The sequence below is a fragment of the Beta vulgaris genome, chromosome 4 (genome assembly GCF_026745355.1).
Source record: "Beta vulgaris subsp. vulgaris cultivar EL10 chromosome 4, EL10.2, whole genome shotgun sequence".
NCBI lineage: Eukaryota > Viridiplantae > Streptophyta > Magnoliopsida > Caryophyllales > Amaranthaceae > Beta > Beta vulgaris.
The window spans coordinates 20,873,999-20,893,596 of NC_079205.1; the positions used below are offsets into that span (position 1 = coordinate 20,873,999).

Genomic DNA, 19,598 nt, shown 5'->3' on the forward strand with positions numbered 1-19,598 from the left:
TAAACATAAAAATAGTTACATAAATATTACAAAAAAACAAAAAGTAAAATGAAAAAGCAAAAATAAAAAAAAAACGGTTACAAATAAATGACTAATCACACAAAATATAATAAAACCTAAAAATATATTATAAAAATTAAGAAACTGAAATTAAAAAAATCCTAAAACAAAAAATCTAGATCTAAAAAATGAAAAAGAAAACGAGAAAAAATAGAAAAAACAGAAAACAATAATCAAGCAGTTAATGTCACGGTGGTTTGGCCATGGTTGACTAAATCCATCTGCGAACGGGTGTTGGTGGAGAGTTGCGATTGATCGGGTGCAGCCACGATGTCTCAGTGAGGACGGATGAAAAAGTCGACCGGTGAGAGATAAAGGGGTCGACGGTCAGAGAGAGAGAGGGTCGACGGGTGTTGATGGAGAGGTGCAGTCATGATGTCTCGGTGAGGACGAGAGAAAGGGTCGACGGGTCAGAGAGAGAGGGGGGTCGACGGGTGTTGGTGGAGCCATGGTCGACCGGTGAGAGAGAGAGAGGGGTCGACGGGTCAGACAGAGAGGGGGTCGACAGGGTGTTGGTGGAGCCAAGGTCGACCGGTGAGAGAGAGAGAGGGGTCGACGGGTCAGACAGAGAGGGGGTCGACAGGGTGTTGGTGGAGCCAAGGTCGACCGGTGAGAGAGAGAGAGGGGTCGACGGGTGAGACAGAGAGGGGGTCGACAGGGTGTTGGTGGAGCCAAGGTCGACCGGTGAGAGAGAGAGAGGGGTCGACGGGTCAGACAGAGAGGGGGTCGACAGGGTGTTGGTGGAGCCAAGGTCGACCGGTGAGAGAGAAGGGTCGACGGGGGGGGGGGGGGGGGGGGTTCGACGAGATCGAGGGTCTACTACGAGAGAGAGGGGGAGTTTCGAAGAGGAAAGAGAGTCTGAAGGAGGAGAGAGAGAGTCTGAAATAGGAGGGAGAGGAGCGAGATGAGTGAAACCCTAGTTGGGCCTTTTAATATTAATTTCAAAACCCTATTGCTGCGGTTCTTTTAAGAACCGCAGCAATAGCTTCAAATAATATTTTTTATATTATTTTAATATATTGCTGCGGTTCTTGTCGAAAACCGCAACAATATGTTTAGTCAAATAGTAAAAAAAAAAAATTAAAACCATATTGTTGCGATTTTTGGCCGAAACCGCAGCAAAATGGTTGTTTTATATTTTTTCTTTTCTTTTTACGTGATATATTGTTGCGTATGGGCAAAACCGCAGCAATATCACCGCAGCGATAAGCAATTATTTAGTGAGATGAAGGACCAAAAACCATCTTTATTCAACAAGACAATGCTAAGGCTCACATCACCCAAGAAGATCTGCAATGGCAGCAAGTGTGCCAGCAAGATGGATTCACTTTTATTCTGTTACAACAACCTCCTAATAGTCCAGATCTCGATAAATTGGATCTTGGATTTTTTTAGGAGTATACAATCCTTAATGCATAAAAAATGTCATGTGATGTGGACAAAATGTTGGAGGCAGTCCATGATGCATTCCATGAATTAAGCCCAAAAACACTAAACAATGTGTGGTTGACATTACAATATGTCATGAATGAAGTACTCAAATGTGGTGGTGGAAATGAGTATGCCCTTCCACATGTCAATAAGAAAAAACTGGAAGCACGGGGGAAGTTAGAAGAACAAGTGAGTGCACGCACCCATGTGGGCTGTTGAAGAAGCATGGGAGAAGATAAGAGGTGGAGCATCAACATTAGGGATAGCAGCAGGGGCAGATATAGGGGCAGGAGAGGAGATGGAGTATTAAAACAAGGGAAGAACATAAGCTCTTTATTTTGCAATTTTTTTGCATTTTTAAGTTTATGTTTTGAACATGTTAATTTTGTTAAAGCAAGTGGACAAGTTGATGTTTTGAGTTCATCTATTGAATGAAAAATTATCTTTAGTGAAAAAATTTGCAGCAACTTTGCAACATGTAAATCTCATGACAAAACAATCAAAAAGGCTCCAAAAGGTTTGGTTAAGTTAGAAATATGAAGTTCGAAACATGTTCTTACCAAATAAAGTAACAAAAAAAAGATTGAAAACATAAAGTAGAAAGATTCTCAGAAGTTCCCAAGCATCATTGACACATTTAGCACAAACTATAAACTACCAAATGCCTCCAAAAAGTCAAGATGACTGGTGGCAAAATTGGTGTTTTAGTTTGTCTTAACAATGTTAAATGTGTCTCACAATTGGTTTTTCATCATTGAATTTTGCAAGTTCAATTTATCATCACATGACCAAACAACCAAATGCCTCCAAAAGTCATTCATGACTGGTGGCAAATTTGGCGTTCAGTTTGTGATATGTTTAAAAAAAAGGGTACTAGAATTTGAACACTAGAAGAGTGCCAAGATACTTAGAACACCAAAAAAAAGGGGACTGGTATTCAACATTTACCAACTAAAACAACAAAGAACAACAAACATCATCTCAATCACCAAGTAAAACAACAAACATAATTAAGCCAGAAGAGTGCAAAACTACTTAGAACACTAAACAACATTTTATTATTCATAATTTACCAACTAAAACAACATAAGTAGAACATAGAACACTAAACAAAAAACATCATCTCAATCACCAAATAAAATAATAGAAGAGTGTCAAGATATTTAGAACACCAAAAAAAAGGGGACTGGTATTCATGATTTACCAACTAAAACAACATAGAACAACAAACATCATCTTAATCACCAAGTAAAACAACAAACATAATTAAGCCATAAGAGTGCAAGACTACTTAGAACACTAAACCACATTAAGTATTCATGATTTACCAACTAAAACAACATAGAACAACAAACATCATCTCAATCACCAAGTAAGGCAACAAATGCCTCCAAAAGTCACCAAGTAAAACGACAAACATAATTAAGCCAGAAGAGTGCAAAACTACTTAGAACACTCCACATCTTATTATTCATGATTTCCCAACTAAAACAACATAAGTAGAACATAGAACACTAACCAACAAACATCATCTCAATCACCAAATAAAACAACAAACATCTCCAAATTATTCATGATTATCATACATATAACACTAAATCACATCTTATTAATCATAATTAAGCCAAGAATAGTGCCAAGATACTTAGCTAGCAGACTCGGCATCACTAATTTCACCATTTGGAGCATATTTGTAATAGCCCTGTTTTTAAAAGCGTTTAATTGAAAGATGATTATATTCATTAAGTTAATTATGTTCCAAAAATTCTTATTTTATTTGTGATGTGGAATGTGAATTATATTGTCGTGTTGTAATGTATTTATTTATCTAATTTTATGAGATTATTATTATTATTTTATATTGTGGGTTTCATGCAATTAGTTCACAAATTAGAAAACCAAAGTCATTTCTTTTCTTTTTGTTGTCAATTAGATAGGTGAGCCCAAATATTTCCCTTTTGTCGGTTAATGAAACAAAGCAAAACCCCACACACTCTCTTTTCCGTGTCTTCTATTTCGAGACCCAAAACCCCACCCCACATTCACTCTCTCCTCCCCACGAAACCCCGGCGAACCAGACCCCCTCTCTCTCTTGTTCGCCGGCGCTGCTCGCGAAGCTCTTTTCGTGGGCGCCGCCGTCCGCCGTTTTCAGATAGTCGGAGACTCGACCTCGCAGCCCTGTTCATCTCCCTCGTGTGCTGTGTTGTTGTTCGTGTCGCTACTGCCTTGCATCGCGTTGCTAGTTCGCCGCCTTGGCGGACCCGCGTCACACCACGACCGCTAGCTTCGCCGAAGCTCCGCTGCTCTGCACTAAAGCTTCGAAAATCCCCCTCAATATCTCTGTTTCTCGGTTCTTCTTTATTCCTCGCTGCTCCAAGTAGAGCAGAGGTAAATTTCCTCTTTATCATTAATTCAAACCCTTTTCTTTGTAAATTAAAGCCCAAGTTGTTGTTGTTATTGTTTCTGTCAGTTGTTGTTGTTGTTGTTGTTATATTGTTATGGTGGTGATGTGCCACGGTTTTGGTTTGTTATTGTTGATTGGTGTTGTCGTGTTGTTGGTTGTAGTTGTTATAGGTTGTTGTTCTTCTGTTCTTGTTGTTGCTGCGTGCTGTTGGTTGTTATTGGTTGTTGGTGGTGGTGGAGTTGTTGTAGTTGTGGAGTTGCTGTGGTGTTAGTGTGGTAGTTTATTTATAAAATGGTAAACTGAATTGTTGTAGTTACTTGTGGTGGTGGTTGTTGTAGTGGTGTGCTTGGGTAGCGGTTGTTTGTTGTTGTGAGCCAAGTTTAGCTAGTGTTGTTAAATTATAGTTGAATCGTGTATGTGAGGTTGGTTTATGGAATTGGCTAGTTAGTTAGGTTCTATTGGAATGTTTCAATTAGTGAAAGGATTTATATTAGAGAAGATTTAGTCCAATGAGTCTTTTAGTTTAAAATTTATTTGGATTAGTTCCTTTATCCGAAACATAGTGAGATTGGAAAGCAATTGATTATTGTTATTATTTTGAGGTCAATGTTGGAGGATTGTTATTAATTTCAATAGAGTTGATGGAGTTGTGAAGTTCTCAAAGTTCTTATTGTCGGAGCTAAGGAATTGGATTGCGTTCAGGTAACTTTTATGTTCAGTAAAATGTATTACTTATGCCCATGTGTGTGTGGAGTGTTTTATTTTCATATATAAGTTCGTACTATGGCCATAGATATGAATGTGATGATGAAATGTCATTGATTGATTATGAATACGAAAACTGTTTTGCTGGCTTAGTTTATGAACTGAAAATAGAAAGTGGGCAAGGTATGGGTGGAGGACGGTTACTCTTTGATCTGATACGGTCGGCTACGCTCCATAACGAACCTTGGGGGTAGTATTGCTGGGCTCCATAATGAATCTTGGAGGCAGTGTTTGTCCTTTGTCCAAAGCCTGTACTTGCCACTGGTTGTTTAAGAGAATGAGCTATGCCAGCGTTGTAATGAAAAGGAAATGATTTGAGAAATAAAATATTTATAACGGGCTGAAGTAAAGGTTACGAGTTTTCCACTCATTTTGGAATTGTGTTTGTTTTGTATTTTTCCCCTGAATTTGCAGGTTTGATATTCAGAGCTCGGAATTCGAAGTGGAGCAAGATCAAGGTGTCATAGTGGCTTAAGGATTAAGCTTGTATTTTAGATAGTTGGTTTGAGAAAAGTTATTTATATTTCATTGTGTATATTATTTGGGAATTTTAGTCGAGTTATTGGTGTATTTAAGGATATTTTTCCGCTGCGAAGTAATTTATTTGAGAGTTAATTCTTGTTTATGGATCTTAAGTGTGTTTAGTTAGCAGCTCGGAAGAGCGGGCTGTTACAATATTCATCACCATCATCGTCACTTACATCCTTTTTAGTATTTTCAGATTTTGGAACATCCAAAACTAGGGTTTTTGCTGGTTTATTTTCTTCTGAACCATTATCATGATCCTCAAGAACTTCGGTCTTCTCAGATGTAGAAGAAAGGATTTGGCCACGAATCTTTCTAGAATTAGGGCTGAAACCGTGAATTCCTTCACAGTTGTTGCCCAATTCACAGTATGGATATTCCGAACAAGAGTAGGTATCACTTGGAACATCATCTTTTGAAGAATGTGAAAAACCGAAACTCGTCTTTAAAATTTACAAGGGACTGAAAAGGGGACTTATGAAAAGTTTGATTTGAAAAAAAAATCCAAACCAAATTGATCTGAAAAAGGGTCATGTTCTAAAAAATTTGAAAGAAAAAAAATCCAAACCAAATTGATCTGAAAAAAGGTCACGATCTGAAAAATTTGAACGGAAAAAAAAAATCCAAACCAAATTTATCTGAAAAAGGGTGAGGATCTGAAAATTTTGAATGGAAAAAAAATTCCAAATAAAATAGTTTTTTAAATCTGGAATCAAGAAGGGGACAGATGCAAAATTTACGAAGAGAAAGATGCATTATATAGTGAAGTTACAGTGAATGAGATGAATTTATTTTGGATCGAAACAATTTCCAAGTATGTAAATTTCAAATTCATTGAACGAAACCCAGATGTGAACAATTGAAAAGAGATATTGACCGAAATTTTTAGGGTTTGTGTATGAACAGAGAAAAGAAGAGAGGAAATGTCAAAGATGTAGAGGAGAGAGAAAGTAAACAACGGTTTCCATGTAGTGAGGCTTAGTGAGAGAAGAAATGGTGTATAAAGATTCCACCATCTGGCATTAATGAGGGTACATTTCCACATGCTGAATTGAGGACAAAAGTGTAAATAAAAAAAAGCTAATGAGGGCATTTTAGGTAGAATCTATGACCAAAAATATAACCAAGCACTATATTTTGGGACACTCGAAAAGAAAATGAAGCACTATATTGTACGACGGAGGGAGTAGTTAGAAACTAATTGTAATAAAACTACTTTTATGCGTATCAAGAATTTACAACGCTTAAATGATGCGCATGTTTGTACGTGCAGCATGGTGCACACATGTGCACGGTTAATAAATTAAATGTACATGAATAATAAGTCAAATAAAAACATGTACTTGGCTTACAAGCCAAATGAACATATATATATTTAGGATAGTACATGTTCATTGGCATTGGTCTTTATGTTGATAATCTAGTGTTTGATGTTCATTGTGCATATGACTCATCCTACAAATGTGTAATTTGGGAAAAATTTAGGCCTTGTTTGGAATTATTTTCAGTTTTTGATTTTTGGTTTTATCAATGTAAATGAAATACTCCCTCCGTTTCCTAAAGATCTTCCCTCTTTCCGTTTAAGGGTGTTTCCAAAAGATCTTCCCTCTTTTGCTTTATTCCTTATTTGGCAAAACAAATTTCCCTATTTACCCTCTCATGTCACTATCATATGGTCTACCATTACATTATTAATTCAATTTTACTCCCTTTCTCTCTCCTACTTTAACACCTTTTTATTTGTTTATTTATCTTAACCCCTTTCTCTCTCCTACTTTACTCACACCATGCCCCACACAACTTGATTTTCCTTGGTATCTGTAGGAACAGTAAGTGGGAAGATCTTTAAGAAACGGAGGGAGTATGATACAAGAGTTATAATAAACTTAAAATTAATTAAATTTGTACTCGTGTCAATTATGAAAATTGACAACAGTAAGCTATAAACTTTTGATATCCATATTTTTGTTTAGGTTATTTTTACCATCTGCATCAAGTTGTGTATAGGTTTAGCAATTTGTTTCTACATTTATTCAACAAAACTGATAACTATGACATAGTTAATTAAGGATATTATTCTCTAATTGATATCTAAGGAGATAGGAAGCAAGATTGAATTACTTTCTCCCTATTAATTAAGATGTTACACTTTTGGTTTCACAAACTCAAATGCAACTTTTCTTAAAGAGTGATTAGAAGTTTGGGATATTGTTAATAAAGTGGCGGAGAACAAAATAGTGGTAAAGTTTGAGGGAGATTTTTTGAGACCACATAATTTTTCGAGGGGAAATATTGGAGGCTGACCACGTGGTGCTACTTTTTAGCCTCCAAAAATTGTTGCCAACACTGGGAGGGAGGAACCGTCCAAAACAACAAACTCGAAATTGTACAGTTTCCCTTTTGACCATATTTTACGTAGCAAATATGAGAGGCAATATTTCTCTCACAAACTTAAAATTTTGACAAATTAACAAGAACAAAAACAAATGACATTTTTTACTGAAAATGGGAGGGAATTTTCACCTCCAAAAATTAATTTACCCAATTAGTTTTCACACTTGAGACCAACAATTCATACCCTTGCCATCCAAGTAAACACCCCCTATTTATACCCAAAACAAAGGAAACAATCATAAATGTTTAACCACCAAAAATCAGCAACAATAAGACGAGTTAGTAGAAGCAACCAATAATTAGCAAAATTACACAACATACACAGCACTTAAATTGTTCATTTCCATCCCAAAAAAATAAAATAAAAAAATCATCTTCTTCATTTCTAGCTCTACTTGGGGCAAAATGCAGAATTTGCATGATGATGGCATGTTAATATGCTTGATGAGAGCTCTGAGTTAGATGAAGGATGTGTTCCAGATGATGTGGCAACGGGTTTACAAGAAGATGCAGAACAAAAAACAACAGAGAAAAGAGTTAGAGGGTCAGCATTCAAAATAGAAATACGTATATAAGAGAGAAGGAAGTTAGGGGAGAAGCTTTTTCAATTAGAGCATGCTAATAAATTACTATGGGCACAAAAAGGAAAATGTCAAGAGAGTTTGGTATTTACAAAACCACTCTTGATAGTATTTGGAAACTTGCAAAAAAAGTGCAAGGAAGAAGGTGTTACAATGGATGTTAGTACAAAGAAACATGGGAAAGTTGGAAGAAAACCCCTAGAGTATGCTGAAGAGTGGCTTCAATCGTGTCTATTAAGCTATAGGTCAACTGTAAGGGAATTTGCAAGATATCTTAAGGTTCCTCATTGCACTATATACAAACATAATTAAGAAAGACAAGCTTAGAAGTCACACTGCCAGCAACCACCCATCCCTCATAGAGGCATATCAACTTGAAATGATGAAATGGGTTCTTTCTCACATTATACCAGCCACAGAAACTGGACCAGTAGTGGTTCAAAGCATGGAAAATGATGTTCACATCAATCAAAAATAATTTTATTTAAATCCACACATGAGAAGATTCTACATATATTACTACCAAAGGAAGATGACCCTTTGCACATAGTCAAAGAGGTTCAAGATCACGACTTTGTATGACACATAAGGGAACATGATCATGATGAGAAATTTGGTATTTACCCTTTTGTCGAAAGGGTTGCAGCAAAGAAAATATGCAAAAGCAGAGTTGTAGGCACTATTGAGACCAAACCAATAGAGAAAATCATCAAAGAAGTCATCAGAGATGTCATTGTCAACAAGGCCATACCAACAATCATGCAAAAATGGTATGCTCATCTACCAAAAGACATTGTGATGCAATAAGATAATGTAAGGCCACAAATTCATCCAAATGATCCAGTTTTCAAGGAAGCAGCAACAAGGAATGGGTTCAACATAAAACTGGTATGTTAAGCCCACCCCCCCAATCCCCTGATCTCAACATTTTAGATCTAGGTTTCTTTAGTGCCATACAAGCTTTGCAGTATAGATCATTTTTTAAGAACATTAATTACTTGATTGAGAAAAGTACAAACATCTTATGAATTCTTTGATCCATATGTTTTTAAGTATACTTGGTTACAACTACAATATGTGATGGTTGAAATTTTAAAAGTCAAAAGGGGAAAACAACTACAAGAACCCTCACCATAGGAAGATAAGATTAGAAAGGTTGGGATTTTCTCAAAAATATCACACTTGATTAGGAACTCATTGATGATTCAGTGGACTATTTGTTTGACAACTTAAAGTTAGTTGAAGATTATTCGATGGAGTTTTTTGAGGTGGATGTAAACTAGTGGTTTCCAGAGGTCTTGATGAATAAAACAAGATGATAACTTTAACCTTTTATTTTCACTGCTACAACACAAGTTTGATTGTTGCACAAACCTTATCTTCATAGTGTCAATTGATATGCATTCTCTTTTTTGTGAAGTTAAATTGGATGGACAATAATTTTTTGTGTATTGAGATGGTATATGTAGATACATACCAATTTTTGTGTAGTCATTTGGTATGAATATAAACTTAGGTAAGTAAAGGAACTTTTGTATAAATTAATGAGTTGCATATCAACTTTGGTTTGTAGATGCACTCAAGTTTAATGGACCAATACTTATGGTCAAATGTGGTCCTCTATGTCTTTATGAATCACTTAGGGTTTTCTTGCTGTAACTCGTTGAAAACAAGGTTTGATACCTCAACAAAGTTAATTCTGGAGCAAATCAAATATTGTTTTGCGGTCAATGTGTTCCTTCATCATTTGGATTAGGTGGTAATCAAGGACTCTCAACTACAACACTAAACCATCCAACCAGACTAGGGACTAATCAAATTGATATCATGGATCATTAATGTATTTCAAACAAGCAGGTACTTAACCAATCAAGCATTTACATAATAAGCTAACAACCTCATACACAGTAAAAGAGATTGCTCATAGTTATTGACAACAAATGTTACAACAAGTATTCAGATCTTTTTGGGACAAAATAAGTATTTATTATGTGCTTATTGAGACGAATCAAATAATATCTCATATATCTATATCGTGTCTTCTATATTGAAAAGAATTTAAGGGCTTGTTTGAGAACTAGGATTTCATTTGAAATTCTGAATTTGGCCCAAATCAAGTGTTTGGGTACTCAATAGAATTGGATTTGGAATTGGGCCAATTACACCTCAATTCCAAACCATGTTAGAAAAAGCTATTTTCAAATCAGACCCCCTCCCCATGTGATTTCAAATTCTGGCCCAGACCAAATCTCACCCTTCCCCTAAAAAAACCACGATTCTCTCTCTCTCCTCCCTCAACGATCGACTTCTCCAAGATGAATTTTCAGTTCCTGCGGATTCTTGCAAGAATTTCCGGTTGATCTCAAAAATTTAAAGAACTAATTTGCAGTTGATATCAAAGATTGAGGAAAAATTTTAAATCTGAAGGTACAATTTCTTTTTCCGTGTTTTTCCTACTTTTGTAATTAGGTTTTTTCTACGGTTTTTTCACCAAATACCCCCGAGTTTTCATGAAATTCACCGGGTACCCCTGCACTTTTGAAAATACACGGGGTACCCCTCAGTTTCTGAACAATACACCCAAATGCCCTTAATGACTAACGGTGTTAACCGCCGTTAGTCATTAACCCTAATTTTTTATTTTAAACCCTAATTGACCCCTAATCGTAACTCTAATCCTAACCTTAACTCTAAACTCTAACCCTAACCCTAAACCCTAAACCTATCCCACCACCTCCTCCCCCACCCTCCCAACAGTCCCCTCTCCCACCACCGGCTAACAGTTCCCCCTCTCACCACCGCCAACCAGCCCCCTTCCCACCACCGGCCAACAACCCCCTCCCACCACCGGCCAACATCCCCCTCCCACCACCGCTAACCAGCCCCCCTTCCATCACCGCCCAGCAGCCCCCCTCCCTAATCCCCCCACTCCCGACGTTTTCCCCATTCCCGACGGTTAACCCTCGTTGATTTTCACACCTCCCTCCTAACCCCAGTCTATTTCGGTACCTTCCCCCGCAACCGCAGTTGATTTCGACACCCTCCCCCCCACCCCTGCCGGATTTTGTTCAAATGGTTAGGGTTTCTGGGTTGTTCATCAACGAAGGTGGAGGTTTGGTGCCGAAATCGACTGGGGTTGGGGGAAGGGTGCGCGACAATCGACACGGTGGAGGGGGTGGGAGGAGGGGACTGAAACTCATCGGAGGTGAGGGGAGGGAGCGAAATTTGAGTGGGGGCTTGGTGGGGTGAGCGGCTGCGAGGGGGTGGAGGTAGGGGCTGCGAGGGTGGGGTGGGGCGCGACCGGTGGTTGGGGAAGGGCGGTCTGCTGAGGTGGTGGTAGGGGGTTGGGGAGGGGGGTCTGCTGGGTGGTGGGTGGATGGGGTGGTGGGGAGGGTGGGGAGCGAGGGTGGTTAGGGTTTAAGGTTAGGGTACAAGGTTTAATGTTAGAAGTTAGGTTAAGTTAAGTTATGGTTAGGGTTAGGTTTAAGGTTAGGTTAGTAGTTAATTATGGCTGAAAACAACAAAATAACAGTTAATGACTAACGGTGGTTAACGGAGTTAACCGCCGTTAGTCATTAAGGGCATTTGGGTGTATTGTTCAGAAACTTAGGGGTACCCCGTGTATTTTCATAAGTGCGGGGGTACCCGGTGAATTTCATGAAAACTTGGGGGTATTTGGTGAAAAAATCGTTTTTTCTAATATAGTCGAGTTTATGATTTTTTTTGCTTTTTTCAAGATTAAATTTGTGAATTTGATATTTCTTTGGCTATAATCATATTGCGTTTTACTTATTTAGATCGGATTTTGCGGAATTAGGGTTTGGTTTCGGATTTTGCGGAAATAGGTTTGCGATTTTGATATTCTTTGGCTATAATCATATTTATGTACTGTTAGATAGATGATAACATCTTGTTTTTCAATGGTTTGATTTATTAATTCTATAAAATTCAAATTGTTGGTTTGAACTTTGGTGGTTTATGAGTTAAGTTGGTTGGTAGAGGCGTAGAGCTCTAGTAGATGAAAAATTGATTCGATGTATTGGGTTATTCACTTATGGTTTTATGTCTGGGGATTTTCTTTTGCATGTACAGTGATTTGTGTATGTGTTGGTTGGATTTAGTGGACATTCTTCAAAGTTACACTTCTGCCATACGTTTATCAATTCTCTATAATGTGCACTATTAATTAATTACACATGGGTTCTGTAAAAACACAACACTTCAATGGTCATGTAGGTGTCCTCAACTTCACTTCATACCAGGTGTCCTCTAGGTATATTCCTTTTGCAAAAAGGGAAGACTCAAGCCAATAAAATTAGATTCTGAACCTCAGTTATATGGTATAGCTCGTATGAATATCTGACATACTAATATTATGTTGACTGTAACTTCTTTCACCCTCATTGTTTTATCTTCTGTTTTAATAATATTACCTCTTTTTTCTGTTAAAATAATTTCTAGAATAATAATTCCTGTTGGCTGTGCAATATTTTCAATTCCATGTTTTTTGTTGCTATGAGATAGTGATGGGTTTGCTATTTTTATTAATCTTTGGCTATTTTTATGTCTCAGTATATAACAAGATACAATATGTCTCATGATCAACAAGTTTCTACTATTAGAAAGCGAACTAGATATGACAATGATGATGAAATGGAACTTATTACAATAGTTAGTGGCTTTATTATGGTAGCAGTGGGTGCATGGCATAATAGGTTTAAGCATAAGGACATGCCTTGGAATGAACATGAACGTGCAATGAAAAGAGCGTATTGGTTGGATTCCCTCATGAATGATAGAATTTGTAAGGAGCAGTTGCGTATGGATCGGAGTTGTTTTGATAAGTTATGTCATGTTTTAGTGGCTAAAGGAGGTCTAGTTACTACTAGGAATGTAACAGTCTTAGAAATTGTTGCTTTCTTTCTACATACTCTTGCACATGATCTTAAGAACAGAACGATTGGTGATGTGTTCACTCGTTCGGGAAAAACGGTAAGTCGTCAGTTCCATACCGTGCTCAAAGCTGTGATGAAGATAGGCAAGTTATATATTAAGCAAGTAGATTCTAGTGTGACATATGATGGAGACAATAAGTGGAAGTGGTTCGAGGGGGCACTTGATGGGACACTTATTAAGATGACAGTTCGAGTTGAAGATCGGCCTAGATATAGAGATAGGAAAGGAGATATTACTACTAATGTACTAGCTACATGTGATCCTAGTCTTCGGTTCAATTATGTTTTGCCAGGTTGGGAAGGATCGGCTTCCGATCCTCGCATTCTAGGGGATGCCCTCTCCGAAGACCTAATGGTCACAAAGTTCCCAAAAGTGAGAAAACCTCAAGATTTTTCATCTCTCTCCTTATAATAATAATAGTTAATTTAGTTCCTTATAATCTTTTTAATGTCACAGATAAGTATCTTCTTGTCGATTTGGGATATTCTAATGCACAAGGGTTCTTGGCTCCATATAAAGGCACTCGTTACCATTTGAACTTGTGGAGAGGAACTACTCCTACAAACTATAAAGAATTGTTCAACTTGCGTCATTCATCTGCACGTAATACTATTGAAAAAGCATTTGGGTTATTGAAAAAAAAGGTGGGCTATATTGAGGAAAAGTAGTTTTTATGAGAAGCAAACACAAGTAAGAATCATAAATGCATGTTTTGTTCTCCATAACTTTGTTAGAGAAGAATATGGATGAGGAGAATTTGTTATACGAGGTGGATGAGGATCTATCAAATGTTGAAGCTGTAGATACCTTGGAGGATGAAGGGGAGGATTTCGTATCAACGACACAAGCCTCACCTCAATGGAACGATTTTAGAGATGAATTGGCAAAAAAACTGTTTCGGGAGTATCAAGCTCGAAGGGAGCTACCTCACATCCTCTACCTTAGTTATTCTAGTAAAGTTTTAATATTGTAAAAGAATATTATTGGACCTATAGACTAAAGGGTCAGCTTTTTTTGTTTAAGAGCAACACTTTTTAGAACTCTTTCCATAATATTTGCTCCTTATTTGTGTGTTTTTCATTGTTTTATTGTTGCAATGTTGCTAGCGTGGCGGTTATGCATACACTGACTCTTTGTAACACTTGCTTAATTACAGCCTTCTTTTTCATTGTTTTATTGTTGCAATAATAACCTCTGCTTTAACTGTATGTGGATTGTCACAAATCATTAGTAATGAGCAACAAACGGAAGGAACCTATGCAAGCTCTTAAAAGAGGCTATGTGGCTTGGAATAAACAGATGGATGATATTCTCACCCGAGTTTTGTTGGAACAACTCCACAAGAAAAAAGAGATGGAGATTTTAAGCCCCAAGCCTACCAAGCTGTTGTCGATGAACTAAAGAAAGAGTTGGGCATCCCAATCAACGTGGAGCATGTGAGAAATCGAACTAGACTTTGGAAGAAGCACTATGGTTGCATCTGTAATATCCCGAAAATTCAAACTTGATTGACATTAATACTTAGCTTAAATAAATTATTTAAAATTTATTTATTTACTTAATCACTTCTCTAATATATTTGAAAATAAAATAAAATCGAGTATTCAATAATATAAGCTAAGTTAGATTGGTAATACATTAAAAAGGAAGTAGGAAAAATCACTATTTTAGTATTAGTAAAGGAATTAGAAAATTTCCAAAAAAAGGAAATTCACCATCCACACAATCCATCTTCTTCCTCAAGCTCCATGACCTTGCTCCCCAAGGCTTCTAGAACTCCTTCCTCCCCAAGTATACTTCACCATTAATCCACCATTATTTTAATTGAGCTTTGTTCCTAAAATTACTATAAATGTATGCTGATTTTACTATTCATCTCCATCCAAAAATCAGAAAACTTTCAACACACCACCCACACCTCCTTATTTTCCGGCCACTCTCCGACCACCACCACCTGTCGGCCTCCCTCACTGCGCGCCAGACTCGCACCACCAGCCAGCCACCCCGCCAGCACCGCCACCTCCTTCTCCCTCCCCCACGCTGCACCCCTCCTCTTCCTCTTCCTCTCCTTCTCGCTGCACTCTTTCCCTCCCCCATCTCGCTGCAGCCTCCTTGCTGCCGCGCCGCACCTGCCGCCAGCCGCGCCGCACCGCCGTCCTGCCGTCCGTCTCGCTGCTGCACCGCCACCTGCTCGCCGGAGCTCCGACCCCCACTGCACTGCCCGTCTTCTCCTTGTTACTTCACTTAGTGAAGGTATATTACATACCTTTCCCTCCTTTTATAAATTTGAAAAAAAAAAACTTGAGTTATGTTAGTTGGGCTTAGTGATTAATTAACATAACCCATATAGTAAGTTGGACTAATTAACTAAACTACCTTGAATTATTATCTTTTTGTTTATGCATAAGTGTACTTCTAACCTCTCAAGTTAAAATATAGAAACTTAGTATGGTTAATAAATCAAGTTGATTGGACTTAGTTAATTAATTTAATATTATAAATTCCATTTTATGAAATAATTATACAACCTAATTATAGTATAATATAGATTATGACATAATCACTAATATTACACCTTTACTATATATAATGGGTATCTTTGGTTAATTAAGTTATAGTTTCATGTTCACATAGATATTAACTTAAGTTTATGTAGTATAAAGTAATACTAATTAAGTACACTTGGATTTTTAAGTATAATATTAATAACCTTAATCTATAATTATAATCCCACTTTTAGCTTGATTAAATGAGTATCACTTTTAAGTTGTTAATTAAGTAAGTCACTAACTAGTAAGAAATATCACTAATACAAGTCAGAGTTTAACAATTAGTTAAATATCACTTTACTATTAAAAGTTTAACTAAAGTATGAAAGTTCTCTAATCATACCTTCAAGTCATTAAACATGAATTTCCATGAATCTTAGAAGAAATGGTTATCATTAATTAAATAGTTTACATAAGCTAGTAATCAAGTTACTAAATTCAAGAAGTATAGTTTAGTAATAAATGTTGTAATAAGGTTCCATAACTATTAATTTTATAAACACTCTAGTAATTCATAGACACATGATGGAAATGGATCGTAGAGTTTAAACTAGAATAAAATATTAATAAGTCGTCTTTATTAATCCTTGAATAGATTAGAAAGGAAAAGGGATATTACAAGCCTCACCCGGCTATCAAGTATAATAATCGCGACTCGAGGTAACGTCTACTGCTAACACCCGCACTCCCCTTCCAACTACGTTTTATGACGCTTTTACATAATATTTTATGATATGTGTTTATGGATTGCGGGATACGAAATGTTTTGCTAAATGATGTTTATGATGCTGATGAATTGGTTTTTTTTTTATGATACTTAAGAGATGTTTTACGACATAAATATAAAAATAACGAAACATGATAAATGAAAGTGAAAGACGGTTCTTGGCAGTACTTTATGGGCACCGCAAGTGTCACCTTTGTTGTGACCGCCTTTCGGATATGGGCACCGCAAGTGTCACCTTTGTTGTGACCGCCTTTCGATATGATATGTTATGGGCACCGCAAGTGTCACCTTTGTTGTGACCGCTTTTCGGATATATGTTATGGGCACCGCAAGTGTCACCTTTGTTGTGACCGCCTTTCGGTATTAAATGATTATTGATTGTTAATATATGTTGTACTTGCCAAGTTACCATTAAAAATGATGTAAGATTATAAAGGATAATATCTCAAAATGGTCGGAATTCTATTATCAAGTTATATGTTTGTGAAATGATGTTTGCGATATTCTCTTCTCCCTGTTTTCAAATAAAATGAGTTGAAATGAATTTACGTTGTTAGAGTAGTATGTTACTGAGCCTCGGCTCATGACGTTTTGCTTTTCTGTTTTAGGTACCGATGGGGATGACGCCATGGCTTAGCAGTGAGGAAATGTTATTAGAATAACTCAAACAATTAAAGCTTTTGTAACTTAAGTACTTACTTAGTTTAATTAACATTAACTCTGTTTTACTTTAATATAACCTAGTACGTTTAAGTTTCCATGTTATTATATGTTTATGCAAGTATGTTGCCTTGTATTTTCCTAATGGAAAGTACGGCAGTAACGCACCGATCAAAAGCTAGGACTTCCGCTGCTAATAAACAAGATTTATTAACCTAATAAAGATGCTTAGAGGTCGGGGCGTTACAGCATCACCGACATTAAGACTTATACAAAGTTTAAGTGGGATGATGAAAGAAAAATGATCGTCATCACAATTGAAGATGTAAGGCAATGGGAGGAATATATTAAGGTATCTATTTCAACAAACTTTGCATTATCTTGGGTGTTCTAATCTGATTTTTTCGAATGACTTAGGTCCATTATATGCATACAAAATATTGTTTTGTTACCCCATTCCTCAACTTGCTAGTGGTCTGATTCATAGGTATATACTATCTACGTATCTAAAATAGATAATGGTCATCCCTCCTGTATCTCAGCACCAGTTCTAAAATAGATAAGGCACAAATATGTTTTTTCATATGAATTATTGCCATTTGCCATGACTACTAACATTATTCTTGACAATGTTATCTTGATTTTTCTACACATGTAGTAAGTACTAACTACTTAATAATATGATTGTTAAGGACGTCTACTTGGTGTGGAAATCAAAGTGAGATAGTTTCATTATAGTCTCTTTAATTGCAGTATTGTGCCTATGCTCACAAGTCACAAGTAGTGTTCTTTATGGCTCTCCGTTTGGGACGTCTACTTGGTGTGGAAATCAGACTTATCTTTTACTGCTTAGCTTACAATTGTTAAGGACTTCTGTATAAAGTATTTTCCAGGGCTATTAGTTACAGTATATTATTAATTATTATTATTATTATTGGTGGTCTGGAGATGTTACTTAATGGTCACATGAAGTACCTTCTTACAATGTCCAAAAAGTACAAATTAAGTAATGAACTGCATTCTCATCACCTGATGCATTTCATGTAAACTGGTTAAACTCTGAGCTATTTATATTTTAAGTGTTGTGAGTACACTTGTACTTCTTTACATTCAATTCATGAACTAAGAAAATATCTGGAGTCGAGAAATATCTCTTCTATTTTCATATAATTTTCTACACATGTAGTAAGTACTAACTACTTAATAATATGATTGTTTTTCAGTGGAAGAAAAAAGTCAGTTTATTGACTTCAGATTGTAGTATATGTTCCTGTTGGCTGTGCATGTATTAGCCAGGTTGTAATACCAGTCTTTAATAAGAGTTGGATGCGGTATATGTTCCACTGTTATTTTAGAGTCAGAAAACAAGTGAACATTAGATAAATTTTGTTCCACTATCCAATCTAGGGCTTGTTATATAGCCATGAATTCTGCAGTAGTAGCATCAGGGGCTTGAGTCTTTTTGAGACCTATTTGTAGTATCCCTTATAGACCTGTTTGTAGAGTAATTCGTAGCATTCCTTTTTTTTCAGATCTCCCAACAATTTATCCCAAACTGTACACTTCAAAGAATATTGTTAAGTTCCTCTTTGCTAAACAGATTGTAGTATGCCTCATCATGTTTTCTTGTGCAATCATGTTCTACTATCATTTTCAGGACAACAAAAATGCAGCCTCTTATCGCAACAAGTGCATAGAGAATTGGGAAGATATATGCACTTTATTCGGTGCAGATAGAGTTGTTGGGGATGGTTCAGAACAACATGATGAGGCAGCGGACGCCATGGAGGAGGAAATGATAAGTGAAGGAAAGAGCTCATCCAAGGATCCAACTGTTTCGGGCTCTCGCAAGCGCAAAAAAGATAGTGTAGCTGATGCGGTCAACAGTTTTGCCGAGTCCTTCAGAGAATATGTGCAAAGCAAAATGAACGACACCCCGAAACCCACTTGTCAAGATATATATAACGTTGTGTCTGAAGTATATGGCATTTCTAGGAATCAGATTATGAGGGCAGTAAAAAGGTTTATGAATGGTAATCCCGACGAATTTCTAATGTTGAAAGAGCTACCGGAAGATGAGAAACTTGATTGGGTACTCTTGTGCCTTGCTGAGTAGTTTGACTCACTTTCATGTCATTGTAGGTTTTTTCCGTTACTTTATCAAATACTACTCTTAAATGTTGCTCTCGATGTTGAGATAACTTTTGTTATAACAATTTTGGATTGTTGGAATGTCAAATGTCTTTTGTTTGCTAAGGATTTAATATTTTTTGTTGAATGCAATTACAAGATTATCCAAACAATAGCATGGAATTAGAATTCCGGAATTCAATTCCAATGTTTTCCAAACACATACATAGATTTGAAATATTGGAATTCAATTCCCATTTTCCCCAAACAAGTTTGAGAAATTGGAATTGAAATTCAAATACATGATTTCAAATTTTAGAATTAGAATACAATAATTAAAATAAAATCCGGGTTCCCAAACGCTACCTAAAGGTTTTCTTTATTTCTAAATAGTGTGAATATTCTATCCACTATAT

At 36.7% G+C, this 19,598-nt stretch overlaps 1 protein-coding gene across 2 annotated transcripts; it reads left to right on the forward strand.

Annotated features, from left to right (window-relative positions):
* Window positions 1-15,038: 15,038 nt before the first annotated feature.
* Window positions 15,039-19,309, forward strand: LOC125496901 (uncharacterized). 2 transcript variants are annotated; one of them, XM_057394232.1, is made up of 4 exons: window positions 15,039-15,369; window positions 16,261-16,325; window positions 17,001-17,404; window positions 18,710-19,309. In XM_057394232.1, exons 3-4 carry the CDS (start codon window positions 17,354-17,356, stop codon window positions 19,166-19,168), a joined length of 510 nt encoding a protein of 169 aa, XP_057250215.1. In that variant the 5' UTR covers window positions 15,039-15,369; window positions 16,261-16,325; window positions 17,001-17,353; the 3' UTR covers window positions 19,169-19,309. The 2 variants fall into 2 exon arrangements, with proteins under 2 accessions (XP_057250215.1, XP_048498885.1); XM_048642928.2 differs by lacking the exon at window positions 16,261-16,325.
* Window positions 19,310-19,598: the final 289 nt, after the last annotated feature.

What these genes read in the sequence shown, in the direction of transcription:
- LOC125496901 (XM_057394232.1), top strand. Translation starts at nt 17,354, where the DNA reads ATGATCGTCATCACAATTGAAGATGTAAGGCAATGGGAGGAATATATT. An exon ending in AATGGGAGGAATATATTAAG is followed by an intron (nt 17,405 to 18,709) that starts GTATCTATTTCA and finishes TATCATTTTCAG; the next exon opens with GACAACAAAAATGCAGCCTC.